This window comes from Erithacus rubecula (genome assembly GCF_903797595.1).
Source record: "Erithacus rubecula genome assembly, chromosome: 11".
NCBI lineage: Eukaryota > Metazoa > Chordata > Aves > Passeriformes > Muscicapidae > Erithacus > Erithacus rubecula.
Genome location: NC_136663.1, coordinates 8,208,035 through 8,235,998, shown reverse-complemented (window position 1 = coordinate 8,235,998; position 27,964 = coordinate 8,208,035). Strand labels below are relative to the sequence as shown.

General features: G+C 45.1%; 1 protein-coding gene across 4 annotated transcripts; it reads left to right on the top strand.

The window, feature by feature from the left end:
• The first annotated feature begins 222 nt into the window (after window positions 1–222).
• AP2M1 (adaptor related protein complex 2 subunit mu 1) lies at window positions 223–27,523 on the top strand. Of its 4 annotated transcripts, none has more exons than XM_079315441.1 (12): window positions 228–291; window positions 805–1,143; window positions 10,666–10,778; window positions 16,095–16,360; window positions 17,756–17,838; window positions 21,579–21,714; window positions 21,811–21,952; window positions 24,228–24,347; window positions 24,857–24,992; window positions 25,736–25,833; window positions 25,977–26,088; window positions 26,404–27,523. In XM_079315441.1, the coding sequence occupies exons 3-12, from the start codon at window positions 10,705–10,707 to the stop codon at window positions 26,536–26,538; spliced, it is 1,302 nt and encodes a 433-aa protein (XP_079171567.1). In that variant the 5' UTR covers window positions 228–291; window positions 805–1,143; window positions 10,666–10,704; the 3' UTR covers window positions 26,539–27,523. The 4 variants fall into 4 exon arrangements, with proteins under 4 accessions (XP_079171568.1, XP_079171567.1, XP_079171565.1 ...); XM_079315439.1 differs by having other exon boundaries at window positions 241–291; window positions 805–1,245; XM_079315442.1 differs by lacking the exon at window positions 805–1,143 and having other exon boundaries at window positions 223–291.
• Window positions 27,524–27,964: the final 441 nt, after the last annotated feature.

Genomic DNA, 27,964 nt, shown 5'->3' with positions numbered 1-27,964 from the left:
TGAAGGGCGAGGGCGGCCTCCTGCCCGGGCGCGCCTCCGGCCCAGCCGCTCGCTGAGCGCAGCTGCCATGCCGCCCTCGCCCGCCATAGACTACAACTCCCAGTATGCCATGCGCGGAAGTGTCGCGCCCCCGCCGCTCAGGGGCGCATGCGAAGTGGCAGGGTGCGGGCGGGGCGCGCGCGCGGCGTCTCTGCAGTGCGCGGGGGGGCGCGGGGTGAGGGGGGGCGGCGCCGCCATCTTGGGCGCGGGGCGGCGAGCGGCGGCGGCGAGCGGTGGCGGCGGCGGCGGCAGGTGAGGCACCCCGGGTCGCGCTCTGCTCCCCGCCGGGATGCACGGCCCCCGTCCCTCCTCCGGGCGGCTTCCTGCGGTGGGGCTCGCTCTGCGGCCGCGCCCGGGCGGTGGCCGAGCTGCTGCGGGTGGCGGCTCTCTGGGCGCTGGTGGGGGTTGGGGTCTGCAGGCCCGGCGGGGAGGCGGCTGCAGGGCGAGATGTCCCGCCGGCTGCCCTTGGGAGGGACGCGAGAGTGCCCCTGGAGCCGGTAGCGAGGGAGAGAAGCGGGGCCGCCGGGGAGGGCTTTTCCTCAGCTTCCTCTGAGGGGGTGCTGGATGACTCCACCATTCGTTCGTACATTGCTTGTGGCTCAGGGGGGTTATTACCAGCTGTTAATTAGCTCTCTGGCTGGAATACCTGTGTGGCAGCCCTGCGGTGCTGTACCGGGGGAGGGTGGGGACAGGGTCGGGCTGTGTATGGCACAGGAAGGCCGGTGCTGATGCGTCAGGTCAGCCTGAGCAAAGGTTTTTTCCCAGTCGGATCGGGCTGGAACTTCACCGAAAACCATTTCCCTGTACTCCCGATCCAAACGTGAATTAGCTGGGTCATGGCTTGCACTCAGCTTCCTCCCTGGAAAACCTGCTGAGGCAGAACGCAGCGCTGCTGATGCCGAACTGCTTATTCTGAGGCTTAAAGCAGGCTCATGTCCAGCGGCTCTTCTGGATGCATTTCCACATCCATTCCTCCCAGGACTGGGTTTTTGAATTCAGTAAAACTGAAGGAAGCACAGCCTGTGTTTATCACCCAGTGCAGTTGACTTCTTTCCCCACTGAAAAGTGACTTGCTTTTGATCTAGTGTTCTCTCCATAAGCTATGTGAGTCCATGATCTGTTTTCTGCTTGCTTTAGTATGACAAAGCTGCTATCAAGTTTTAGCCTCAGGCTGCCAAAATCTGAGCCTGGAACTTGCCCAGATAGGTGAGTCTGGATGGCTTCTGTGGCTTGGAAGTGGCTTGGAAGTCTCAGTATTGCAGGCTTATAACTGTATTTGGTATGGGCAACATTTATTTGAATGCTGTCAGAGCTGTAGCTACTGTTTTTTTCCTATAATAAAATCTGTGTGTGTCCCTGTGAGTTTTGCTTGGAGGGACAATCTCAAATCTGAAGAGATGCTGCCAAACTGTCTACTTCCATATTTTTCCTGTCAGAAGGGAGGCATCATTTCTGTAGGAAATGCCATGTTACTGACATCTAGTGACAAAGATACCTGGTGTTTTTTGGGCTGCAGAGTGGCTATGTTCCAGGGAGAGCATTGAAGGGTGTCATGGGTGGCTGCTTCCTCCTCCCAATCTCCTCCAATTGAGCACAGTCCTGGCTTTTGGAGAATTGAATCTTGAGGCTGTCAAGGGTTACATCTGGAGTTCTTTGAAACACAGGGGACTGGACATGCATTCTTGTTTGATACTATCGCTTTCTTTTTTTCTTTTTTTTTTTTTTTTTTTTTTTGTGGAACAGGAACAATCACTAAACAAAACAGGCTTTATAAAGAAACTTCCTGTAACCCTACTTAAACTTTTCTTGCCCCATCGTTGCATCAAAAAAAAGGGAAAGCCAAGACTGTCTTTTGCAGCACAATGTCTTGCACTGATTTTCTAAGCTTATTTTCCTGAAGACCATTAGAGTATTTAAAAGCTGTTCCTGGGACCAACTGGAGGATGGCTTGTGGTGCCAAAATATAATTGGCTTGTGAGGCAGTGTCTGCTTTTCTCCTTTAGTGAGTGACCTACTGAATCAAAAGTTACTGGCAAGTCTTGTATTATTTTGATCTTGGCAGGAGGTCAGCAGCTCAGCTAAAAGCTTGCAGGCAGAGGCACAGAATGTGAAATGTAGTTATCTGCTCTCCAGTAAGAGTAGTGAAAGAAAAGCTAACACATCAGGGCACCTAGACCATTAATGGTCTGCAGAATGCAAGCTCTTACTCAAACTCCACTCTCTGCCTCAAACCAGCTTCTGTTAGAAGAAGCATAGGAAGCAAATCACTATTCAGGTTTCTAGTTCAAGAGTAAAAAGCAAGTAGTTCAGATGACTTTAGAAATGCTTTGGTAGAACGGGTAGAAATAGAAAAAGGCATTGGGGCTGTTCTCTTCATGTTGGGCTCAAAATATGGTGGAGAGGTGTGTTAATGTTGTACCTGTGATGTTTTACCGAAGTAAGGGAGCTTCTTATATTTCCCTGTGTCAGTATTTATCTCTTGTTACTCTTCAGACTGGCTGCGTGCAGTATGGCATGCAGAGGTGGGCTGTAGGAGGAGAGCCTGGTAAGAGAACGTGCTTCTCTTCCTGCCCACTGGTTAGGGGGATTTATGGGATTGTGTTTAAAATAGGAACAGTTTCTCTGAAACTGATGGGTTTATCTCAGGAGCTCTTTAGCTCAGGGTATGCCCCTTAAGTAAATTATGAACTTGTCTTCCCCAGGATGAAGTGATTGCAGCTACTCTTGTTTAAAACCAAGTGCAGCCCATGGCCTCCTGCAAAGTGGCTAATGCAGCTCTCTAAGCAAAGCTTAGGTGCTCAGATTAGCTGGTGGGGTGATGGCATTGTTTTGAGCCTTAAGTCTTCTGGGCTGATAATGGCTAGTGCTAGCTGAAAGGATGGGTTTTCTCAACAATTTCAGTTTGCCAGAGCAGCTTGACTAATCCCCCTCCTGCTTCAACTACTGTCACTTGTCCAAGATCATACTGATTTCTGGAATGCAGAAATGGCTGCGGTTGGTGATTTGCCTTCAATATCTCTCCTGATTTCTTCCTGGATGAGAACTCAGCAGCTAATGTACCTTGAACTGCTTAGTTAGATAAGCTCATTAATGCACAGAAGTCTTACTTACTGTTAAGTCAGAACCCAAACTGTCTTTTAATAGACTGCTAAAGGGGTTGGTTGCTTTACACCAGCTTATTAACTGACTTGTGATTGCCATTTCCTGGATGTGCTCTGTAGATTACAGAAATCAGCAGAATTCCTGTTTGCAGTCGTACTAAGTGATGTCTGTGCTGTAGGAGACTTCCAGCCCCTTAATGGGAGTGACAAAGTCCATGTAGCTGAGTCTTGGGCTCGCTACTGATCAACTTGTGTTTATTTGTACCCGGTACAGGAAACTTGATGAAGCTCATGGCATTTCCCACAGTGGGACTATGGCCAAAAGAGCTCTGCAGGTGAGCAGCAGTCCTGACATCTGCTTGTCCAGCCTCAGTCAATGGCTGGTTGAAGGCTTATTTTCCCCACCTGTACTCCAGACTTTTCTGGACAGGTATCTCTATGGTAAGAACATCACCCTCACAGTTGTCTTGGGAAAATACAGCTGATCCCAAAGTTGCCTCCTAAAATGAATAGACAGATGCTCACTGGTGATGCTACTGATGCTCATCAAATCCTGGCACATTTGGGGGATAATGTGAAACTAGTTATGTTGTTATGAACAGCCTGCTGCACATTTCTCCTAAGCAATTATTCTTGAGCTGCTGTCTCACCTCTGCACCTCTAAAAAGAGGACACAGAGGATTTGCTGAGCAGATGCCATGAAAGCAAATAGACCTGGTTCAAGAGTTCCTCAGCTTCTGCCTACACTGGACTTAGAGAATCTGGCATGGAGGAATACAGAGAAATGTATTTGTGCTTTCCTGTGGCAGAAATGCCAATACACACCCAAAATTTATGGTGATTCTGGTACCATTAGGCTGTAGGTACATTACATTTCCTTCAGATAGTTCCTAGTTTTTTTGGAGCTAGAACAAGTGCTTCTTGCCTTGCTTGTGAAACTGGAGTTACTGCAGCCATGTCCCTTTTACCACTGAAGGAAACTGCCTAAAAATTCAATGTTTTTCCTAAGCAACAGATTTGAGCAGATGAGCTTGTTTGTTTGTTTTTAGTTTTGCAAATGCAGTTACAAAAGGCAGAGAACTGCATTCCAAAGTTTGTGGTGTAGGTTGAAGCTGTCTCTGCTGGTGCAGGGAAGGGTTAATGGTCAGTGTGGTGTTGTGTGAAAGACCTCAAGTTATGGGACAAAAGTATTGAAGAAAATCACTAATTTGAATACCTGTGTATCTGGGATTTAGGCTATAGTTCAGCTTAGTCTTTCATACCCTATTGAACACATGACTGATGCTGCAGTTGTGTCTTATTGCTGGTGTGATGCTGTGGCTTCTCAGTGGAAGGCTGCACTGAACAGAAACTACAGCATTGGTGCTGTAGTTGCTGCAGATAAACTGCTGCAGAGGGAACAAACTGTGCTGGTTAGTTGATTCCTTATGTGTGCCTTGTTTAGTCTAAGATAGTTCCATGCTGCTTGTTCATTTTTCTACAGCTATTGTAAGTCAGAATTGATGAAGAGGAAATGGAAGAGGAAAGCTGGGCTCTCACATGCTGCAGGAGGGAGCTGCTGTATCTCCACTTGATTAATGCAGGTTTAGTGCCTCATCTCACTAGGTAGCTTCCAGTCCAGCCACTTGTTGCATCCTGCAGTATGTGAAACTGACAGTCCAGCAACAGGATCCTGCTGCCTGAGCTTGTGCTCCAGACTTCACTCATGCATTCCAAGTGGGTGGCACACTGAAAGGATAAAGTCTGACTTTTGGAGAACCACCTGGTTTTAGATCAGACCTAATAAACAGAGCATTTTCCATCTATGATAGAATCAGTGGACAAAAGCAGTTTTTCAGATACTGTGCTTTATTGTGTCTTTATCTTTCTCTGGACTCCCTTGGTTATGGTCTGCAGCTCACCTTCTGCAGACTAACTTCTGGGGCTTCATCCAGCATGTCCTGGTGGTTTGAGAGGGGGGTGCTTATTGCACATCCCTACACAGTGGGAGCACTGAGACATGATTTAAGGCAAGTATGTGATTCTTAGGAATGTGCATGTTACTGTGTCAGTCATTGTAGGCCCAGCTAATCCTCTGCTTTTCTGTTACATAACTTCTGAAATGCATTAAAATCATTATCCTGGCCTTTGTTTTTATATGTATACTCTTTTTTTTTTTTTTTTTTTTTTTTTTTAAGCTCGCTGTCTTAATGCTGTAACTTTACCACAATTGCTCTAAAGGTATATTTTAATGCTCTCATCTTCACTTGAGTAAAAAGGCATTCTGAAAAGTCATTTCCATGTCATCTTGCCTACTGGTGGGTTTATAAGCATGTACATAAGTGCGTGGCCTGTCTGTGATGTTCTTTGTTTATGGGTTGAAATAGAACTAGATGGGAATGCAAGCACTTGGCAGGAGGGTAGGAGGCCTACAGCCTTAGGTATTTATAGGAGCTGCATTCAGATGTTCCATCTATCCCAGTAGCTGCTTGAAGAATGCAGAGTGTGTTGGGAGAGGGCTGTTGTTCCTAAATTAAGATGATTACTCACTAACTGGTGTGAATTGAACATACATGTGGATCATCCCTGTACCTTAACTAGAATAAATCCTTCCATACTGTAAGTAGCAAACAGGGCTGTAGCTACCAGTGTGGAGCAGGTTGCCATATGTTCAAGCTAGTGAAACAGAAGGAGTAGAGCTGCAAAACTCTGAAAATGCAGTTGATGGATCATTAACCCAAAGGTTTCAGCTAGAGTCATCTTCGTTTCCAGGCACTTGGTGGTAAACAGTTGAAGAAGTGGTGGGCTTTGCTCTTAAGCTGTGTCTGACAGTTAGTTGTTAGGCTGAGGAAACTCAGAAGCAGTGAGGAGCAAGCTCCCTAGGAAAGGCTGACTGGAGAGGAGCAGAATGAGTCATTGAAAGCTGGTTGAGCAATGCTTTCTGAGTCACGTTGCTAATGCACAGGGAGCAAATGAACCCATCTCCTGTGCTGGAGTTTTTATTCTGAGGTCTGATTCCAGCAGCCATGAGTCACTGAATGTCAGTCTCAAATTAATTTCAACCCTCTTCCCTGCAGTTCTTAACCACTGCAAGTACTGAGATCTTTCACTTCCACAGCTGATCTGTAAAGAAAACTATTAATTATTTTAAAAGATGTGTAAGATTATGCTAGGTCTGAACTGTACCACTAAAATCCTCATTCTTATTAGAATGTAACCTTGAAATAGTTGAAAGGGGTATCTGTGAAACTTGAAACACAAAGGAGGATCAAAACAAAGCAGGCTTATTTTCACTGCAGCCACTTCAAGGAGAGCCATTGTCATCTTGAAGAGCCATTCTTCTTGCTGAGCTTTAAGCAACTTTCTTTTGCATTCTGCCCTTTGTATAGCTTTCCTGTCTGTTCATAGATCTCTGGGCTACTTACTCTACCTCTTGAGTTGCCATCTGTGTGGACATACTTCTGTTAGCTGGAAGACATACTTCCCTTAGATGGAAGTAATTCTGTGTGGAGCAGAAGTGTATCTTGGAGGGATGTAATGCAAGGTTTGAACAAAAGACTGGAATGTTGTCCCTGTTCCCTCAACTCCCACCATGGGCAAGCTTGGTGAAGGCTGTCAGAGCTGCCCTGCACCAAACTGAGCTTGCTCTAAGTTGTGTTGATGCCATTTTGCTGTCTGTGCTTGTGATGCCTGGAGCTCTTCAAGATGCAGAACTGCAGAAGTTAAGCAGACAAGAGACATCTGCTTATAATTGTGTTAAATGCCTTGTGTAGCTAAGACCTCCTTGTTCTCTGATGCCATTAGATGGGAGTGCAGTCAGATATACTGCATGTGTCCTTTAGTTACTGTAAAGAACTGATTGATAGCTGGTACAGTTGGGTAGGTCATCTAATACCCTTTCCTTATAGTCACTGTTTTTAGCCTGCATGACTTTGCTGGTACCTGGAAACACTACCAATTGTCTGACACAAATCATTAGGTAAATTGTACTTAAATGTGAATTCAGGTTTAATTTTTAGAGCTGTAGAATGGTGAATTCTTTCGGACTTGAAAAGAATCACAGCTCATAAGGAGGCATTCTGCTGCTACATGTGAAATAACACTCATGCATGTCTCAGGTATGTGTGGTTGGCTGCCCTTATAAAACAGTCAGAATGGGCCTGATCCTGTGGCCAAATCTGTAGTACTAGGGAAAAGTACAAGCTCAGGTGTTAACCAGGGCCTCACGTAGCACAGAGCCAGCCCCTTTCTGACTTTGAGCAAATTCATTATCAAGTTGTTTTGCCACTGTAGTACAGCAAACACACATCAGCTGGTTGGTGGCAGATCTCTGCACAGTTCTATTTTGTACCATTCAAGAATTTGCAATAAGAGCACTCCTGGTCAGTAGTTATGACAGTGGGATGTGTGTGAGTATGAGGGTATTCAGAGTATTAAGGGCAAAGTAGATCAAAGTCAACCAAAGAGGTGCAGATGGGACTACAAAAATCTGATACACATTGTACAATGGTGCATATAGGAGATGTGCAGATGAAGTAGCAAAGGCAATTCTGGCTTTACCTGTAGCTCTGCAGTATGAACCAATGCATCTCTTAAATGAAGTGATAAACCAATGCCAATGAAGTTGGAACCAGGAGCTAGCTTTGCATGGGCAGTTTGAAGCTTGAACTCGTCTCCTGGGATATTTTGTGTAAGGAAGAAGCCTTCCATTTCATTGCATTGATGAAGGATTTTTGAAGACTAAAAGCCTTTAAGTCATGATCTATCTACTCTCCATCAAACATGCTTTTACTAACAGGTAAGACAAGGAAGCAGTTGACTCTGCTGTCTGGTACTGTGATGCAATTAAAAATGCTGATTATTTTTTTGTCTGTAATTCAGGAAAGCTGTTACAGAATATGTTATAACATTTGAGAAGGCATGGCATCATTATTTCAGTCAACATTTAAAGTTTGTAGATATTCCTAAGAAAAGGCTTTTAATTTCCAATGCAAAGCTTGATCTGCAGTCTTCTACATGTTTTATAGTAATGCAGTAAATATTCAAATCAAGGCTTTTTCAAAAAGTGATTGGCTTGTCATGCTGGCAAAAGGCTTTTTCTTGTATATGCTGCGTGTCTGATCCTGTTGCTCATCAAAGCAGACGCTTCCTTTATACTAAAAATAGTGAAACAAATAACTTAAGCAGCATTAAAACTCAAGAGGGAGATTATTTTTTTTTTTAAGACTAGGATGTGCTTTCTAGGATTCTTCTGGAAAGGGTTTGTAGGATTCTTGTGATCCAGCTTTGACCAGTTGCATAAGCTTCCAGGAAGCTGCTCTATACATGCAGGTCTTAAAGAGAATGCAGGAGCTCTTTGCCTTTGGTTGCAATAGTCCAGATCTGAATATGGGAGCCAGTGCTATAGAAGTCTGCAAATACATACTTGTTTCTTATCTGGGGTGAAGAAAACTAGTAAACAGGAAAGAATTTTCTAGAGTGGACAACAGGTTGTTTTCACTGTCCTAATGTTTCTCATTTTTTTCACTGTTTGGCCTTTGTGAATGACCTTGCAAATGTTTCAGCATCTGCTGGTCTTGTTAGTCAGCTGTATTCAACTCTCCATGTTTTGGGATTCAGCCCTGCACATTACCTGTCTGTGGCCTTTTCATGCCTGTTGGGGCTGTGTGTGCTTTGTGTAAGTAGTTGTGAGTCTGTGGTACAGCCACTTCCTTAAGTGTGAGAAATTTGGTTTGTTTGGTTGACCAGTGGGATTGTCTTTTGCTGTGGGGATGCTGAGGTTGCTACCCCTACAGTTTGCAGCCTTGGTCATGAAACAGTGAGCAGCTACAAAAGGCTTTTCCCACTCTAACTACAGGGGAATCATGAAGCTGCCTATGTCTTAATAGGTTTGGTTACAGAGACTTAGAAGTAAATTAAATACTTATATCCTGAAGTTACAAAGTATCACAGATAGGAGTGGAAGAAAAACATACTTGAAAAGCTATTCTCTACTAATTGGAGTCTTAGACATGAAAATATGTTTTCATATTTTCTCAATAAGCTACTGACAAGTGACAGAAGGGAGCCCATTAATAGCCAGAGATACTTGACCAGCAGAATGGGGGAATAAAAGCCAGAAAGGTCACTACTGATCTTTGGGAAAACTGCTTGTCTCTTTCTATTTTGACTTAACAGACTTTTGGGCTCTTTTTTCCCACTTTTAATAAGCAGAAGCTGCCATTTAGAAGCTGAAGACCTATAGCAGAGAAGAATGAGTGGTGTTACTCTTTGAGGACTCATTACATGTAGCTTGGTGTAAAGGCTTAGGAAATTTAAAGTTTCTTTTTTGTCTTGATAAAATAAAAAGTAGTGGCTGCACTGTAAACCTTGGTTTAGCACAGAGCTCACATCTGCAGCACTTACTTCAGATGGGCAGCTACTGTAGTTTATTGGGTGTGACTTCTAGAGGATACATTGCTCTAGATAATCCAGAAGTCCTTCAGCCCCTCTGATGTATGTATTGGTTTTGTATTCTCTTTTTTCCCTGACCTTTGAGGTGATGCAAGGCTGGGTCACTTTAACTTTGTCATTGCAGTGTTCCTGAACATATCAGTTCACTGTCAGCATCTGTCTGTAGGTTGGCCTCTCCCTATCCTTTTCACTCAGCCCAGACTAGTGGGTGTAGGCTCACCCACCCAAGGAGCAGTGTGGAGATGGTTGTTATCTAATGTTCTGCAGTGCCTAGGCTAAGCAGTTCCCCAAGGCCTGCCCTGTCACAATGGCACTTCTTTTCTTAGGACTAAGCCAACCAAGCATTTGCTGCTTGTGGATGTTATGATTTTGATCTAAGTGAATAGGAGTGCCTAAGGAATGGGATCTGATGAAGTAGCTGTATATTTTAAAAAGTTTTCTGTATTAATAATGTCTACCCTATCAATAATTTCTAATGTCTTTGGAGAGAGCTTTGTAGCTCTCTCCAAAGCAATCTTCCTTTGAAGAAAGAGAAAATTAGCAGTTTAGGAGGGTAACTTCTGAGGGACTATCTCTCAGTTCCAGTGGGTCATGATTGTGACCACCCCAGTGGTACCTTTTGGCCAAATGTCTCTCAGTTTGAATTCTGAAGTGTGTCTCAGTGTGGCTGCTAGGGGTTAGCAAAGGCTCTTACACAGATGTGTAAAAACTATGTAATAGTGGTAATAAACAGAGATGTACTTACTGCTAGGAACCTCCTGTCATGTGGTGATAGGCTTGGTGACATGCCATACATTTGTGTGAACTGCATGCAAAAAGACTTAAGAATTGTGCCTAATTTGTATCTCACTGTTTAAGGAGATAGAAACTTTGTAGTAGAAGTAAGGGATCTTTGATTTGCTTGTAATTCCAGGCCTGTGTTTTTTCTCACATTCAAGAGGTGTGTTTTGGATACTTGTCCTTGAATCTTAATCTGTCCATGCTGATTTTTGGAATGAGAAGTAAGACAGCTTCTGTTTCAGTGCCGATTTTAAGCTTTAATCCTGGCTACAAATTGTTTCAGCTTACTTATATATGCTCTTTTTTGTTTCAGGTATTAAGCAACATGGGAAGTGAAGACTAAAGTTCCATCATGATTGGAGGCTTGTTCATTTATAATCACAAAGGAGAGGTTTTAATCTCTCGTGTCTACCGGGATGACATCGGGTAAGTGCTTCTGTTGCATCCACGTTTTTTTGCATTTTTGTCTCATTTATTGCAGTAAACAACCCAGAGCTGCTTTGTTCTGCATTAGCTGTGCATGCATGTAAGACTGCAACTCAATTTGCTGCTCTAGGCTTAGTTTAGAAAAAAGAAGTTTAAGCCCTGGTCACCTACAGTGAAGGATGGCCTGCAGCCAAACCTGGGACTTTCTTTTGGATGGTGGGGATCTGGCCATTATTCCAAATGCTTCAGCAGCATGGACTGCCACTGTGGGAGCCTATCTCACTGTAATCACTAAACCTTTACAGGACCAGTAATGTGAGAACTGTCTGCCACACACACTATAGCCAGGCCTCTGAATTAGTTTCAGGCACTGATGTCTAAGATCAAGTACAGGCATGCAGAAGACTGTGGTATTGGAAAGTTTTATCTGCAAGCAGTCTCATAGCAACCATGGCTGTACTTCTACAGCTGACTTTCTGTCCCTCAGCTTTGTATGGCAGCCTTGTGTGAAAAGCTTACATTCATTGGGTAACTAAAGTTGTGGGAAGCCTTGAAAACCTTTAGACTGTAGGTGTCTTGTTGCACTTCCCCCAAGTGTTACAATGCTCACTTAGGCTGGATCTGTGCAACCCTTAGGCTGCTAGTTTCCAGAAGGTATCTTACTAAAAATATGGTGTCTTGTAGGCAGTGGATAGTGCTGTAGGGAAGTAAGTGATGGTGCTGCTTGGGCTGAAAGCTTTAAAAAGGGTTTTGTGCACAAGAGTACTCTTCCTAGTGGGTTTTCATTAGCATCAGGCATTAGGTGGAAGTTAGTAATTAAGCTGGCAGAGTTAAGACAGAGCTAATGGAGGCTGAGCTGTGGTAAGTGCTAATTCCAAAGTTCAGTGAGAGAGCCTTCAGGCCAATTTAGGAAAAAGTAGTTTGGACCAGGTCTCCACCATGTCTAGTGGTAGCATGTGCTGCAAAATAACTTGTTGCCATAAATTGCAAAAAAATGTCAAGCCAGTCTGCTTTCAGACTGCTCTCATCTGAAGAGTATGTCCCTTCTGGTTGTGGATTGTCTAGTGGAGGTTAAAAGTTGAGGTAGAACTAGTAGCTGGTCAAGGCTTGTACTGTTTCATCAAGGGAGTAGTGAACACACTGTCTGTAATGAGGCTTCACCTAATGAGCTTTTAAGTCTCTTGGCTTGTTCTAGGTCAGCTAAGGCAAAGTAGCTGTTCTAAGGTTGACTGAGTTATTCCAGGACTTCCACATGCAGCTGAGCTGAGGAAGCATTGTATTTATCAAGCAGAAAGCCAGTGGCTATGATGTTTTGCCTCTTTTCTACTATACAAACTCTCATCAGTCTTCAGTACTTGTTAGCTGAAGCTCTTCATAGCAATTCATGTGACAGGACTGACTTTGTCAAGCTGGTATCACAATGACTGAGCCAAGCCAGTCTGGATTATAGGAAACTTTGGAGAATATTTCAGGTAGGAGCTAGGGACACTTTCACTGGAGTTTCTGACAAAAATATTTTTTTTTGTGATTTGCAAACTTGAAATGTGTACAAGATTTTTCTCAATCTGATATTTATTCAAGAAGACCTTTTGATTTAAATGGTTGTGGCTTTGGAGATGCAAACTGGGGAGCAGAGTAGGTATTTTTAATATGATCTTCTATTGCTTTTTTATCTTGGCCCTTTTCTCTTACAGAGTGAGTGCCTTATGTTCAGTTCCTGATAAAGTACTTCCTGCTGGCTGCCAGACAAAGCTAGAAAATGGGATTTCCTGCCTGATCCTATCTTAACTTTTTCATTTGGCAGAGTGCCAAAATATTCCAGTGTTTTCTCTAGGACTTGAGGAGTTGGTGTTCCTTTCAGTGAAGTCATCCATTCAATTCTCGTGAAAGTGACAGTCTTGTGACTTAGGTGGAGCTGGTGTTGGCTGTTAATTGAACTTGCTCCCCAAGATGCTGGATTTCATCTCAACAGGCCTTCAGTACTGGTTTGGATGGTTTTTTTTAACATGTAGCCTTACAGAAGAAGTTATGAAGTGGCTGTGTCTCATCTTGTGGTATAATCAAGAAACTGAGAGTCTTTCTATTTCCTTGTCTGAGCATTAGCATTATTGCCAGGTCTACTTAAAATTTTTAATGTCCTAACCATCAGTGGGAGGTAAGGAAAGGAACAGCCATGATACTGTAGCTTGTACTCAACTCTAGGAGTTCTATCTCTAACCAAAAATGCTGAGTGATAGACTTCTAGCATACTATATAGTTCTTAGTTCCTAAGCAATAGTTCTGAAGTGCTGAACTCACCCTACTTGTTGGGAGGTAGTTGAATAGGACATGACATAGCTGCTCCCTGTCTTCATGAGTGATTGACCCATAAGACTTCTTAGTCTTGGCCATCACCTTTGGCATTCTGAAGCTTCAGTTTCTGAGCTGGGAGATATTAAAGGTCATCTGTGGTTATAAGAAAACCTTCCCTTGTACAGTTTAAGGGCCTGAGAAAACATATACTAGTTCAGATGTAATGACCAAAGTGATGAACAACAAGGATATCCTTCTTTTGACATTTTTAAAGGCAGAAATACCACAAAACTTGAACTTTCTTTGCTTGCAATTTAGAATGGCTTTGGTGCATGTAGCGCATCTGTCCATACAGCAGCTAGCTGCATGTATAAGAAGCCTTATTAAAAAAAAACAAACAAAAAAAAAACTGGCTAAACACCATAATTCAGGATACCGTGGAGGGTTCTGCTGTAATTTTTAAGTGCCTGTTCTTCAGTGACTTTGTCGTTGGGGAACCTACTTGCATTTAAGAATGCAGCTGTGTAATTGAACTTACTTGAAACTGAGCAGCTTACATGAAAAACTGCATGCACTTTAAATGTAACAGGTGTTTGTTTTCTGAGCTTCTAATATGTCACGTCAGTTTCGTGGCTCTTGATCCTTAAGGAAAAAGTGCAAGCTGGATAGAGCAGTGTGCAGGATGTGCCCTATCTCTCCAGATGTGCTCCAGCTCTATCAAACTTGCTGTATTTCCTGTTGGCTGGACCAAACCAGAAAGCATCAACCCAAACACCTTCCAATGCGAAGTATTGTCATAGAAATTCCCACCCAGACTTGTAGCTCTGTCCTGAGGCAGACTGGGAAGAAGATACCCGATACTCTGCGGTTCCCAGGTGATGCCTTTGAGGCTTTGGGGTTTTTCCTCACCAAGGCCTGCTACCTGTAATAGCAGAGCAGACTGGATATCACTGTTGTGATACAGGTGCAGCTCACCTGGACTAAATGCCCAGTTATCCCTAAAGTTCAGCCAAACACAAACCTGTCCATGCTGACTGCCTTACTGTGGCATGTCAGTGCTGTACCTTGCAAGTGCTTCATTATTGCTGTAGCTTGTTACAGTCCACCCAATACTACCTTGGCCTTTTGTGCCAAGGAGCAGGGGGAGGGGGTGCTGTTTGGTCTCTTCTTATCTCTTTGGATTCATTGTGCCTTGTGTGTGTGTTTCTAACCCTTTCTCTTGTTGCTGTCACTCCTCCTTTCTCCGCTGGCGCCATTTCTGTCCATCCCATCTCATTGGCTGCTGTAGCAATAGGTAAGAGACGCGTGGTAGGCCACGACTGGCACTGCACAGTGGGCACCTGGTGTGCTAGCAAAGCCTCCCTGACCTGAGGCTTCTCCTCTAATGTGAACCGGTCTGGTGACTGGTTCTGGTGCTACTTTTAGTGGGTTAGAACTTGAGGCCGGGAGGGCTAATGCTCTAGAACAAGCTGAACTTTCCTTGCAAGGCTTACTGAAGGGGAAGATTTGTACTTTTAGATATTGTTATTTTATAGTAGATTAAATTACTTTCTTATGGAAAAACTAAAGTAGAAATTAAATAATTATTTTACTCCAACCTGCAAACTTTCTGGAGCAGTAAGACCTGAGAAGTCTTCAAAAGCCAGAATTTTGCTTATAGGGGAGCATGTTTACTGATGAAACTTCTACATATGTTCCCAGACCTTCAAGGACCAAACACCTGCTGTGGTAGCATATGTTCCTTTGACTATCCTTTGTTTTCTAACTTGGAACTGTGTGTTGGATTGTTGACAACCCTCAGTGCTTACAAGCATTTGTATGCCTTATCCTTGCTTGCAAGGATGATATTACTGTCTGCTCTCAAACATGTTTCTGCATAATCAGTATCATGGCCTTGATGCTGCAGTCAGACCCCCTGTTCTACAGAGTGTGAGGAATAAAGCATGACTAAATGAGTCTTGGCTTGGTGTGTAGACTGTTGCTTTAAGTTTTGGTCTTGTCATATAAAGCACTTGGCTTCCTTCCTGTATTCTCAGGAGTGGTGGACTTAATTTGGGAAGTTTATTCTGACTTGTAGTTATGGATAAGGAATATGTGCAAGAGCTGGCATCCAGAATGTCACTTGGAATCCTTGTGTAACAAGGAGGGGTTTTCCCCCGTTGCTAGTGCATAGACAGTTTGGATCAAAGAGGGCAGCACCTATGGGCAACTTGCTCAGCACTTTTTCTGCACTGGGCACAACCCTTGACTGTAAATGGTCCCGGACCATGCAGTACAGGTTTCACTGCGGAAACTCTGAGTCTGGATGCAAGACAGCTGCTCTGAAGCAGAGCAGTCTTGAGGTAACTTGTAACTGCAAAGCCAACGGTGATCCTAATCCTCCTGCTGCTTTATGCCTGCCCTCCAAGGTGTGTGGGGTATGGAGGTGAGCTGGATTTGAGAATGAAAGCTCCCTTCTGGAGTGTACCTGGACACTGACAGCTCTTGGGTGGCTTGGGCAAATATTCCTGTTGTGTAATTGGTTGTATGTCTGGGAGCAACTGCCATTGACACGTATCTTGGGAGGCTACAGCTTGCTCTGGGGCAAGAGTGTGAAGGCCGGGGCATGCAGAATAGACAGTAATTAGATGTTTGGTCAAAACTGGACTCTGAGCCATACATTGCTAATGTATTTGTTTTCAGCTATGACAATCAATTGGGAGTGCTGTCAAAATTAATTGAAGGGAAAGTTTCTTTGCTATCTTACTCCAGATGGAGGTTTGCTTCTCCTTCTGACTACAGTTACACTGTACTCAAAATCTCCTTAGAGACCAGTAGCACTCTCTCTCCTTGAACTTGTGCAGGATTTAGTGTCTAACTCTGCTCAGAGCCTTCACTTACCCTCTTAGAAAAATCCCCAGGCACCCTCCCTAGGCGAGCTTGGTGTGTGTAGTTCAGTGTCTGAACATAATGGCATAAGCAGATCTGTGCAGCCACTGGTTCCACATTGGCCGTGCTGACTTGTCTTTGGCGCTGCTCTCGTAGGCGCAATGCCGTGGACGCCTTCCGCGTCAATGTCATCCACGCGCGGCAGCAGGTGCGCTCGCCTGTCACCAACATCGCCCGCACCAGCTTCTTCCATGTCAAGCGCTCCAACATCTGGCTGGCTGCTGTCACCAAGCAGAATGTCAATGCTGCCATGGTATTCGAGTTTCTTTACAAGATGTGTGACGTGATGACTGCCTACTTCGGGAAGATCAGTGAGGAGAACATAAAGAACAACTTTGTGCTGATCTATGAGCTGCTGGATGGTGAGATGTTTCCCTTATATACTGTGGCCTATTGCACTTGGACATTCTGAAATCCTTAGATTAGTGTGATGCGATAATAATCCTTGAAATATTTTTAAAATGTGTGCGGAGTTCAAAATTAGTTGTTTGGGTTTCTAAAGCCACCTGTACTGCAAATGTGAATGGTACCTCAAGTCCATAGCCTTGTGCTGATTCCCTTTCCTGAAATGTTGGGAGCTGTGCACTTGTATGACTGAGACAGCTGGTACTGGAGCTCAGCTTGAGGGGATCCTGTGTAGGGGTCAGGTTTTCCTTACCCCAGGGTACATCGAGAGGACTATCAGTAGCACCTCTAAGGCCAGCTGGTGCCCAGGTGGCTCTAGCAGTGTATGGAAGTAGTCAGCCCAGGCTTAAGTTCATTGCCTGTAGTAAGTTGCCTTTTGGGCTCAATTCTGAACAGAAGGATGTCAATGAAACCCAGTGTGCTCTGTCCTAACTCTACCTCCCCCACTGATACAGCTCCAAATTTCACCACAGATTAATAACAGTGTCCCTTCAGCTGCGTGTGGTATCAGCCTGCTTATGGAGGTTGCCCTTGAACTGCCCCTGTTTCACGTATCATGAGCACTTTGTGTTAGTTACCTTTCAATTTGTTTTCTAGACAAGGCACCACACGTGTGTGTCCTAAGATTCTTAGCCAAAGGTCACAGTGATTGATGTTTTCACTGTTCCCTCAGGGCAGACCAAGAGACTGCCTGTTCTTTGCTTGGGTCAGTCACTGCTGTCTCCTTGCAGGCACAGTGAGATCAAACCTCCCAGTGTGACATTGCTCAGTATCATGTTAGTGGTCATCTTTCCCTTCTAAATCTCTTGTGGATTGTTCCCTTCCTCTTTGAGGGGAGTAGGTGTGTACTGTGCACTGTGTGTAGTTAACATCTGTTTCCCTCCTACACTCATTCTGCAGTGCCGCTACTCAGCTGTTGTTTTGGGTTTTATTACATCTTTGTAAGAACAAAATTAAAAAAAAAAAAGCTGCAAAGATAAAATTGCTGTGGTGTTATATAAATTCTCTATTGTCCCTTGGATGTTTTTGGAAAAACTCCTTGGTGTGCCCTCTGCAGATTGCTAGGTTAGTTGATATTTAGTCCTGAGGTGCAGTTGTGTTTAAAAACTGGCAAATTCATCACTTGCACAGCTTTCCATCACCCCTCATCTCCAAAGTATTGCTTTGAGAACTCCGTGTAGCAAGAATGATTTTTTGTTTTCTCTTGGTAAGGAATACTGCAGCAACTTATCCAGAAATTCAATGTGTAAGCAGAATCTATGCACTTATTGCCTCTCTCCTTATAGGAATGGTTAGCCTAGTTGATGTGTTTGTACCTTGTAACTCTGAACTAACCTTTTACCCTTCTGTAGAAATCCTGGACTTTGGCTATCCTCAGAACTCTGAAACAGGGGCCCTGAAGACTTTCATCACTCAGCAAGGCATCAAGAGTCAGGTAATAAGAGGAATTTGGGGTACAGCACTGCTCTGCTGGTTAATTTTTGCTAAGGCTGTTCAAGAGCGTATGGTCTTAATTACCATCTAAGCATTTGACCTGTATGGAAGGTGCCTGAATAAATTGAGAACACCCTGGCAAGGTTGTATCTCAGTAGCACTTTGTTCTAGGTGTCCCTGCACTGTGTTACCTCATGTTCCCTGGCACATGATAAGATGCAGGAGGAAGAGCCCAGAGCTAGGATAATGTCAGTTCCTTGCATGTAAATATGATTGCTGGCTTCAGGCTCTGCTCTGTGTCAGCTTCTGAGAGGATAAACAAATTCACCTGCTGAACCAGAAGTAGCTCTTTTGCATGTGAATCTCGCTGAGCAGGTCTGTTATCCACCAGAACTGTCAGGATTTCATGCCTACCTTATAATGAAGTGTTCTTCAGCCTTGCAACTCTTGCTGTTAAGTCAGGAAGCTCACATTGCTCTGTCTCTGCCTGTAACATCCTTGCAGATTAGTGTTAGTACAGCCTGAGTTTTCTTAGGTTAGAGATGAGAATCTCTGCTGTGCTTTTAGCATAGTATTAACCCTTGCAACAAAGTTTACATGGCATTAGAAGATAAAGGATGTGTTGGAAAAAAGATGGTTAGTTGGACTGGTTTGGGGAATGTATTTAGTTCTAATGCTACTCCAGGTACAGCCCTCAAAACTAGGCTTCCTGTCTCATAAGCTCATGCTTAACCTCTAGATTCAAAGGAAACTCAAAGTCCATTTCTCGTATCCCCGAGGAATATTGTCCACCTTGTCCATCTGATACAGCTCTGCAAGTCAGGACTTAGCCTAAAAGTTAGTCCTCTCCTCTGCATAGTTATGAGCCAGGAAAAAAAAAGCTGGGAGTCTGCAGTGAGACAGTCTGTGGCAGAGTAAAGCTTCAGCCTCAGGTACAAACAGAAGCAAAGGGCTAAACATGAGCCTGCATGGAGATTGCTCTTGTTTGCGTTCGCAGAGGTCAGTCTCTGGAGGCTCTGTTTCAACTCACTTTATCAGCACTGATTTCCTAAGAAATCCTTTTTAAACTTTAAATTTAGTAGCAAGACTAACTGCATTTCAAGAGGAGGTGAGAGAGAAGTTGCCCCTGAGCCGCATAATTCCCGCTAGAACAGCAAACTGTTTTGCAACATGGCCAGATGTGAGTGCATCCGGTCTCAGTCCCCATCACGAGTCCTTGTGTAAATCTCTGGCCTTCTGTAGTCTGACAGTTTGGGCAGTCAGCACTGAAGATAGCTGAATCAGCTCCTGTTCCTAGAAAAACTCAAAACTAACCACCACCTTCACTTCCTTCCCTTTCTCTTTTTTTTTTTTTTTTTTCTTTTGTTGGTTTTAACAAACTCTTGTGCAGTTTGTTGCAAACCACTGTCACAGTACCATGCTTAATTCAGCAGCACGTTTAGTCCTTTCCTTACAAAGAGGAGTTTGGCTTTCAGCTTGACACAAGTAAGCAGTTCTTCTGCTCAGTATTGGGATTTTGTGCAGCCCAGTTCAAAAACCAGAACTAATCCATTGCAGGCAGAGGATAGCAAGGGCACCAGTTGGAACAGTGCTGCCATGTTTCCTTGTCTGCTCTCTATTCTGGTAGTTTTAGTCTTCAGCTCCTCATTGACTTAGAGCCAGTTCATGCAGGTTTCCAGGACCAAACTCTGGGTCTGAATTGTCTGTCATCTGTGTTCCCTATCTTTGCTTAGTTCCTGATGATGCTTTCCTTGATCTTGTGTCTTGAGAAATTTAAGGAGCAAAATCTATGGCAGTCTTCCCAAACTCTACTTTTTGACTTTGTTCTCAATGAAAGATTGGAGGTGTACTGAGCTGCTGTGCCCTCCCTGTATGTCTACAGTGGTCTTTTCAGGGCAGGTGATCTTGAAATTGCAAGATCTGCTTTATTGTCTTTGAAATAAAACTGCTGAAACTGCTGCAGTGCTTGCCAAGGAAATAGCTTCATGCTCTGGGAATGGAGTGATGTGCCACACGGATTTTAAAAGGTGTTGGTATCCAACCATAGATATTCTTTAGTGCTAAAATGCTGGTGTTGCTTTATAAACTGGGCAGAGGGCCACCACCAGCTGGAAGATCCCAGGAAATGTGCTGGTAACTGGCTATCTTTAACCTAGTCAACATGCTGGCAACTCAGCACAAGGTGGGCCATTTTAGTTGACTTATTTGCCCAGCTCTGGGAAGCACCTGCTTCTGACAAATTCCAGACCCAAGTGTCTTCAGTGTCTCCCTTCGGGAATACTCGTGATGCTGGGGGGGTCTCAGCTTCAGCAGCTGCTTCCAGATCCATCCAGTCACTTTGCAAAGTGTAGGGTCAGTGTACTGGTGCTGTTGCAGGAGATGAGAATGTCATGACATGATCAATGTCCCTTTGGAAGACAGAGCACTGGGTATTAAATCTACGTGTTCCTCTAAAGCCTGAACAAAGCATTGAACAACGCAGTGCTTTTTTTGTGGGACAGACAAGAGAGGTACTTTGTGTACTGTATTGAGCACTTACCTGGGCAGTTCTCAGGAGAATAGAAAACTCTGTCTCTTAGATGATAAAACAGTGGCTGTGCTTGCTGAGGAACTGACCATATCTGTGGCAAGAGCATGTGTGAAGCTGAGATCATGTACTGCCACCCTGTGGGCCTACTGCAAGGCTGCTGTGGGAGAACCCACTTGTGTCTTTGCAGTTGTTGTGGTAGAAGAGCAAAATTAACAAGGATACCAGTTTATATGGACCCAAAGTGCCTGGTATTTCCTGTAGTGTGGGCATCTGTGACATCGAGGATTTGCATTAGGAACACCAGTTTGAGTCTGCTCTGCATATAAACATTATTTGGAATGGTATTTTGCCTGTGTCTCTCTCTGCTCCACCTTGCATTTGGATTGTCAATAATGGGCGAAGTCTGAAAATGCATTTCACTGCTTGGAGTATTGGGTTTCCTGCAGGGAGCTAAAGGTCAAAACCCCTCATCTTGTTTGTGCTAATTAGCTACCTAATTAACAAAGAGCTGACCTGCTTTTTTCCTGTCCTCAGGTAGCCTTAAGCCTAATCTGCCTCTTTCTCCCTTCCTCCCTTCTCTTGCTATTGACCTGCTTGCCTGTTAACTCTGTCTACACTGCACTTGCTACTATTCCTGCTTCTTGACTTTCTCCATGTGACTGGACCCCACCTCTAGCATCAGGTAGGAAACCTCTCTATGCCTCTCAACCCTTGGTGCTTTTTGGAGGCTTAGAGCCTGGGTACTGTTAGATGCATTTTGGATTAGTGTTGCTATGACTGTAGTTATTAAGAAACAGGCCTTGGGGATTAGCTCTCTTGTGGCCCTGGGGTTTCATGTTGGATAAGGGTGTGAACTGCTACATCAATCCATGTTAAGCTTCTCTTCTTAAAATGGATTGATGTGATAGTCAGACATTATTTGAATGCTATTGGTGGAGCCCATGCCCTCCTGCACTAAGAGGTAGCCTAATGGAGTTGCTAACAAAGCAGAGCAATGTTCCCTGTTATTGCTATGGCCAATTCTTGGTTAGGCATAGAATTTGATGTTCTGAGGAAGGAATGACCAAATCAGGTAATGTGTGACAGCACCCATATATAAGTGACAAAAACATTTACGTGTAATAAACGGCAAGTGTTTGCTCTTAGATTCAGAGCAAGGTTTCTTAGTCTTTGAATTTATTTATGTCTAAGAGGTCATTTCTTCTCTTCAGACCAAGGAAGAGCAGTCCCAGATCACCAGCCAGGTGACTGGACAGATTGGATGGAGACGTGAAGGAATCAAATACCGTCGCAATGAACTCTTTCTTGATGTGCTGGAGAGTGTGAATCTCTTAATGTCTCCACAGGGTAAGTAGGGGGTGTTGAGCTGGCATCCTTCTCCTGCTCAGGGTTTGTGAATAGTGACTCTTGTAAGTGTTCTGAACTGTGATCTCCTCTAACCAGGTCAGGTTTTGAGTGCCCATGTCTCAGGCAGAGTGGTGATGAAGAGTTATCTGAGTGGAATGCCAGAATGCAAGTTTGGCATGAATGACAAGATTGTCATTGAAAAACAGGGCAAAGGGACTGCGGATGAAACGGGGAAAAGGTAAGAGCTTTGGACCTGGTGACCACATGCCACCAGGGACTCTCTTGAAAGACCAGCCTTTAATAGCTTTTCTGATCTGACAGACAAAAAGCTGGGGTTTTTTTTTCCATTCAGATGTACTGCTAACTTTGGGTAGATCAGTTGTCATGCAAGCTACCAGCCTACAGAGGGCTGCTCTACAACTCTTTAAGTATTGAGATTCAAACATAGTTTTAAGGGTAGAGTTCTTGGACATGGAAACACTGTCCCAAGATGGATTTTCCTAGAATCTGTCTCGTAGTTTTGTTCAGTGCAGAGACTCCCAAGCAGTGCTCCCAAGAAGTAGTGAAAGAATCCCTTTGCCTACTTTACCTGGACTGGTCTCACAAAGTAGAACAAAGACTGGGGAAGCTGCTCCTGCTGGTTACAGTGGCTGTAGGAGTAGGTGGCACATCCTTTCTGAGAGCCCAACTACTCTCCCTCCCAGCTGCACTTCAGTCAGTACCATTGAAGCTGAAAACAGCTCTTAATGCCTTTTCCAGCTTTCCTGCTTGGGGCAAAGAGATAAAAGCAATGGGACTGCCACTTTCGTCTCACTAACCATTTGCAACTCATCTATATTTCTCTTGGTTGTTTTTTTGTTGTTTGTTTTTTTTTTGCTGACCCCCAGTGAATTGGGAAGGTAGACAATCTGCTTCAGCTTTGTGTGCACTCTGCTCTCCCCCTGTCTCTTGCTTTGTGTGACTTGTGCATGTAACCTGGATCTCAGACACTTTCCATGATGGTTCCTGTAAATGGAGCTGAGCTGCTATTTGCCTTTTCTCTCAGAACCAAGCCAAGAGCTATTGCTTCACTGTCACCTTAAAGCCATCTTTCCTGTAACTGAATTAAGTTAGTAAAATGGATGAGCCTGAGATGACTGATGGGCCCAGTGAGGATTTACTCTAGTGAAAATATCAACTGCACAGGCCTTGAAGAGTCAGTACACTGTCCCAAAGCTCCTGTGCCAACTGCCTTTGCCAGTTAATATGCTACTTTTGTGTTACAGAAGTAAGATGAACAGGGATTCTTGGTAGGTAGTTCTTGCTAGCTGTGATTATCCAGTGGGCACTCCAGCTTGGAGATGTTATTCTTCAGAAGCATTTAGTTATGAGGTGACCAAAAGGGACAGCTGCTGTCAGTAACTTTTTGGGATCCAGCTTGTGGTAAGGCCAGCCCTGAGTAATGCTGCCTGAGACCTGGAGCAGTCCTAGGCAGAGGGTTTTCCCAGTTGTTTTCCAAAGAAATAGAAATTAGTTGGCTAATGTTGGTTGTCATCTGGGCAACAGATAAACAAAGATTTACTCCTCTTTTTGAAGCACAAACCACACCACTGGTGGTTGTGTAACTAGACAGCCAGTCAGCCTGGGGTCAGTCTGCTTCCTCTTTGTACGTAGTGGTGGTTCCTAGGACAGCTAAACCTGCTGTAGTTCTCATGCTGTCTTAGCATATTAGCATGGCTGTGCTGTTGCTTACAGCAGTTGAGGCAGCCTAGATACCTTAGTGATATACTGCTGCACCTTTTCTACACTGCTGCCTCTTCTGTTGCTCCTGCCTTCTGGTCCCTCTCAGTAGCTGAGGGGTTTTGGCTGGCCTAGAACCTGTATTCTCAGGAATTAATACCTAGCACAAATTCAGTGCTGGCAGGTTAGGCTGGTGCACCTACATGGACAGATGGTAGCTCTTTAGGTTTTTAGGAGAGATACAGACTTGTATGTCAAAATATCATGGTTTTGGCAATTTGGTTCAGATTCAAACCACCTGCTGGCAGTGTGGAAATGAACAGCTGTGAAGAGATTTCTGAACAGGAAGACTCTGAAACTGGCATTTCCTGGCTGTGTGGCAGTAGGATAGCTTTGTGGACAGGAAAGTGTTTTCTCTCCTTTGAACTGTGCTGTGAGAAGACTTGGGCTGACAGAGTTGCCTTTGCAGTACTGAGTGCTGCTGGCAGGCAGACCCAAGCATTGTGTTGCTGGCTGTGATAGAAAGGTGCTCTTATAAGCTCTCTCCTCTTTGGGGAGAAGGGGGAAAAAATCTTTCAAATAAGCTTCCTGAAATACGATTCTTGTGGTGGTGAAACAAGTAAAGTCTGAGCCAAGAGGCTGCTGTCCCCTAAATCTCTCCCTGCCTCCCCATTTCCTGGATACCTGCAATGGCAACATGCTCTGTAGAGTAGTTTCTGCCTGGATAGATTTTGACTGCACCAAGATACCAGAGCTGCAGCTTGTGCTTCTCTAACTGTGTTTTGTGTTTTTAGTGGCAAACAGTCAATTGCCATCGATGACTGCACTTTCCACCAGTGTGTGAGGCTCAGCAAGTTTGATTCTGAGAGGAGCATCAGCTTCATTCCACCAGATGGAGAATTTGAGCTCATGAGGTACTGTGGCTGGGGGATGAACAGGCTGGTGTTGGCATCTGCTTGCTGCTACAGTAGTGTTGTTGCTCCCAGGCAGACTTGCAGCCCTTGAGCACTTAAGAAATGCACACTTATCACCACTTTTTCTGAGTGGAATCTGTAGGGTGTCCCACAAATCCATCTGTTACAAATGTGGAAGCCCAGCTGCATTTGGTTTTCTTTGCCACAATCTTACAGATTTTCATGCTTTTGAGCTTGCTGTATCTGTTGTTTTTAATGTTTAACACTGGTGTCCTTGAACAAGACTGTTGGCAGGAACCAGATATAAAACTTGAGATGCAAGAAGCCGTTGCTGCCCTACAGCAGCACGGATCTTAACTGCTATTTCCTTCTGGGATGTTTCCCTTTCTGGCTGATGTTTCCAAGTTGTTTGCTATATTCAGAGGCTATCTCTGTAGGAGGGTAATACAGTTTGAGGCATAAGGGAGTTAACTGCTCCTCAGAGTTCACTCTGGCTTCCATCCCTGCAGATACCGAACCACAAAGGACATTATCCTTCCCTTCCGTGTGATCCCACTGGTGCGGGAGGTGGGCCGGACCAAGCTGGAAGTGAAGGTGGTGATCAAATCTAATTTCAAACCTTCCTTGCTGGCCCAGAAGATAGAGGTAAGAGGGGAAAAAAAACAACCAACCAACCAAAAAAACAATGTGGTATCTTGTGCCTGGAAATCATGCCTCTAGTTTATGTCCACTGCGGTAGAATCCTTATAGATGAGTGTCTGAGCTTGAACAGGGCTAAAAACGTGAACTGAGTATCTCTTAAATATGTGGTGCTGCTGCTCTCCTGTGGGGAGAAGTTGCTGTAGAGTAGGGAGGTAAAAACTGTTTTCATTTGCACAGCCACCTTGGCAGGGGCCTCATTCCATCCCTGCAGCAACTTAATTTCTTCACTTAATTTCTCAGCCACTGTGAAAATTTCATGTTCTTCTATCTGCATGATCTGATGGTATGTCAGACAGGCAGCAGGCTGTGAGCTGTGTAAGACAGACTAGGGGTGGCTCTTTGCAGCATAGTCCCCATCTGAGAAGGCTTATTGTTGCAAGGCTGGACTATCCAGAGCCTGCTGCAATGCCTGACATCCTTCCTGAGCTCATCTCCCCAACATTAGCCAGGATTCCTGCAGTATGGAGAGCTCTGCCCTGTTCCTTACTGACTTTTGTGTATTATGGAACTGTGAATGTGTACTTCAAAGCAAGAAACTGGAGAGCTAGCCTAGGATGCCTTGTGATAACTGATGTTCTCTGGGCCATGAACTGGGAGAGAGAAGGTCCAGGACAGACTGTCTGAGACTGCCCAGAGTGCCCAGGCTGCAATCTCCTTGCCCCGGCTTACCAGACTGTGCCTTGCAGGTCCGGATCCCAACACCTCTCAATACCAGTGGAGTGCAAGTCATCTGCATGAAAGGGAAGGCAAAGTACAAGGCCAGTGAGAATGCCATTGTCTGGAAGTAAGTGAGCGTGTTGGGGCTGGCCTGCAGGGGCTGGCCTTGGGGAGGCAGGATCTGTTTAGTGTTCCTGTCTGCCCTGAGATTATGTGCTGAAGAGGAACATAAACTTTGGCACTTTCTCACTTCGGAGCTTTCTCCAACAGGATAAAACGTATGGCTGGAATGAAGGAATCCCAGATCAGTGCAGAGATTGAACTGCTGCCCACCAATGACAAGAAGAAGTGGGCTCGGCCTCCCATCTCCATGAACTTTGAGGTGAGTACCTGTCTGCCTTTCAGGATGCACCCAACCTTGGAGAAGCTTTGTCAGTCCCTTGTGGGAGTTATGCAGGTTTGAGTATCCCCTTTTACAAGCAGACAGGTGAGGTCAGCCAGATGGCAAAGCTAATGGAAGAAAATTGCCCTTAGAGCTACAGGAGTGTGGCTCCATGCATGCAAGGACTAGGGAAGGGAACAGTGGCTCTTGATGTCCGTTTCTAGATGCATTGCCCAGGGGTCCTCTGGCATTTGTGTACAGAGAGCATCTTACCCCCATTCCCATGCTCTCTATTGCCTTTCCCTCTCTCAATAGGTCCCATTTGCACCCTCTGGGCTGAAGGTGCGTTACCTGAAAGTCTTTGAGCCAAAGCTGAACTACAGTGACCATGATGTGATAAAATGGGTGAGATACATCGGCAGGAGTGGGATCTACGAGACCAGATGCTAGCCCCAGCAGGCTGGCAGGCTCCCTCTTCTCCAAGCCATGCTCTGCCTCTCCTCGGTCTTCAGCTACATTGAGAAATGTCTGCCTGGCCCCTCAACGCAGATTGAAAGACCCTGTGGCTCACCCCGGGAGTGGACTCGCCTGCCTGTGTTCAGTTTCCACCCACGCTGCAGATGAAGTTCAGAGCCCAGTCATGTGCAGGGGTGCACTCAGCCTCCTGCTCCCCGTCCCAGGGTGGGCAAGGGCTAGTCTAACTCCCATCCTCTCGTGATCTTTCTAGGGAACGTCCACCATTAAACTCCTCTTCTGTTGGTGTCTCACTACTTGCATCATATCCTAGTATTTTTGAAGTTCTTGTGCATATGTACTCGTAGAATAGACCTAAAACATAGACTGGACAAATCTGAGTTGAAGTTACCCTGGCTTCTGTACTAGCTATTGCTGTTGTGGTAGATGTTGCTGGCCAGTCTGAGATGTCTGGGGTGGTGAGTTTGTTGGGCCCCCACCACAGGATATGGTGGGCTCACCAGATCTCACCACCACCTTATTTCTTGCAAAGTTGTCAGTATAGAGTCCTGCCATGGGAAGGTTTGTGACCAAAAAGGATGAGGGTTTAGGCTCTTGCTGGTGTGTATGTGGGTGGCACAGCATTTCAAGTCCTTGGAGCATTTACCCATACCCACTGCTGGCATGAGCCAGTTTGTCCTTTCCAAACAAATTGGAGACATGCTCCCCCACTGTCCCAGGGAATGTGGGTCAGCTGAGCTCTGTCAGGATGTGAACAGGGTCTGTCCTTGGGGAATCTCTAATGAAGTTGGCAGTAAGACCCCCCTGACCCAGCCTGCCCTCTCCACACTTCTACCAAATGCTTCTGGGTCATATGAATGCTGCTGCAACCCACAATCCTGCTTCTGGTAGTGTGGTCTCCATTTTGTACACTTTGTGATTTGTCCAGCTCTGAATCTAATAAAGTATGTAGAATGGAGAAGGCTGCCTGCACTGCTGTTTGGGACTGGTGCTGCAAGAGCCTGGGCTGTGCCCTGGGCCTGTGCCACAGTGTCTTGGGGCTTGCTTGTGCTGCTTCCCCAGCCCTGGGCTGCTTGAAGGCTGGTAGGTGAAAAGGACAAGGGATGCTTTTATCTCCAGCTGTGCCAGTGCTGCAGCTCCCTGGAGGAGAGAGGATGCTCTGGGCTTTCCTTGGGGCTACAGCTGGGAGGAACTGAACTTGGTGGAGTGTGTCCCAGTTCCCTGTAAGTCAGGCTCACATGCCCGACCTGGTTATCTTTTCCTTGTGCACGCCTGAAAAAAACTCAAAAGCCATTTCCCCTTTTAACTTGGCTTTTGGTGGCAGGGGCCAAGGTGGGTGCTGTGCGGGACCTGGCCCTTGGCTCAGCCCCTCTGCCTTCAGTCTGTGAGCAGGTGCGGGTGT

Excerpts from the sequence above, each read along its gene's own strand:
- AP2M1 (XM_079315442.1), top strand. The coding sequence starts at position 10,705 with ATGATTGGAGGCTTGTTCATTTATAATCACAAAGGAGAGGTTTTAATC. Across the intron at positions 24,348-24,856 it reads GGAGAATTTGAGCTCATGAG|ATACCGAACCACAAAGGACA; the intron begins GTACTGTGGCTG and ends CCATCCCTGCAG. Across the intron at positions 24,993-25,735 it reads TGCTGGCCCAGAAGATAGAG|GTCCGGATCCCAACACCTCT; the intron begins GTAAGAGGGGAA and ends TGTGCCTTGCAG.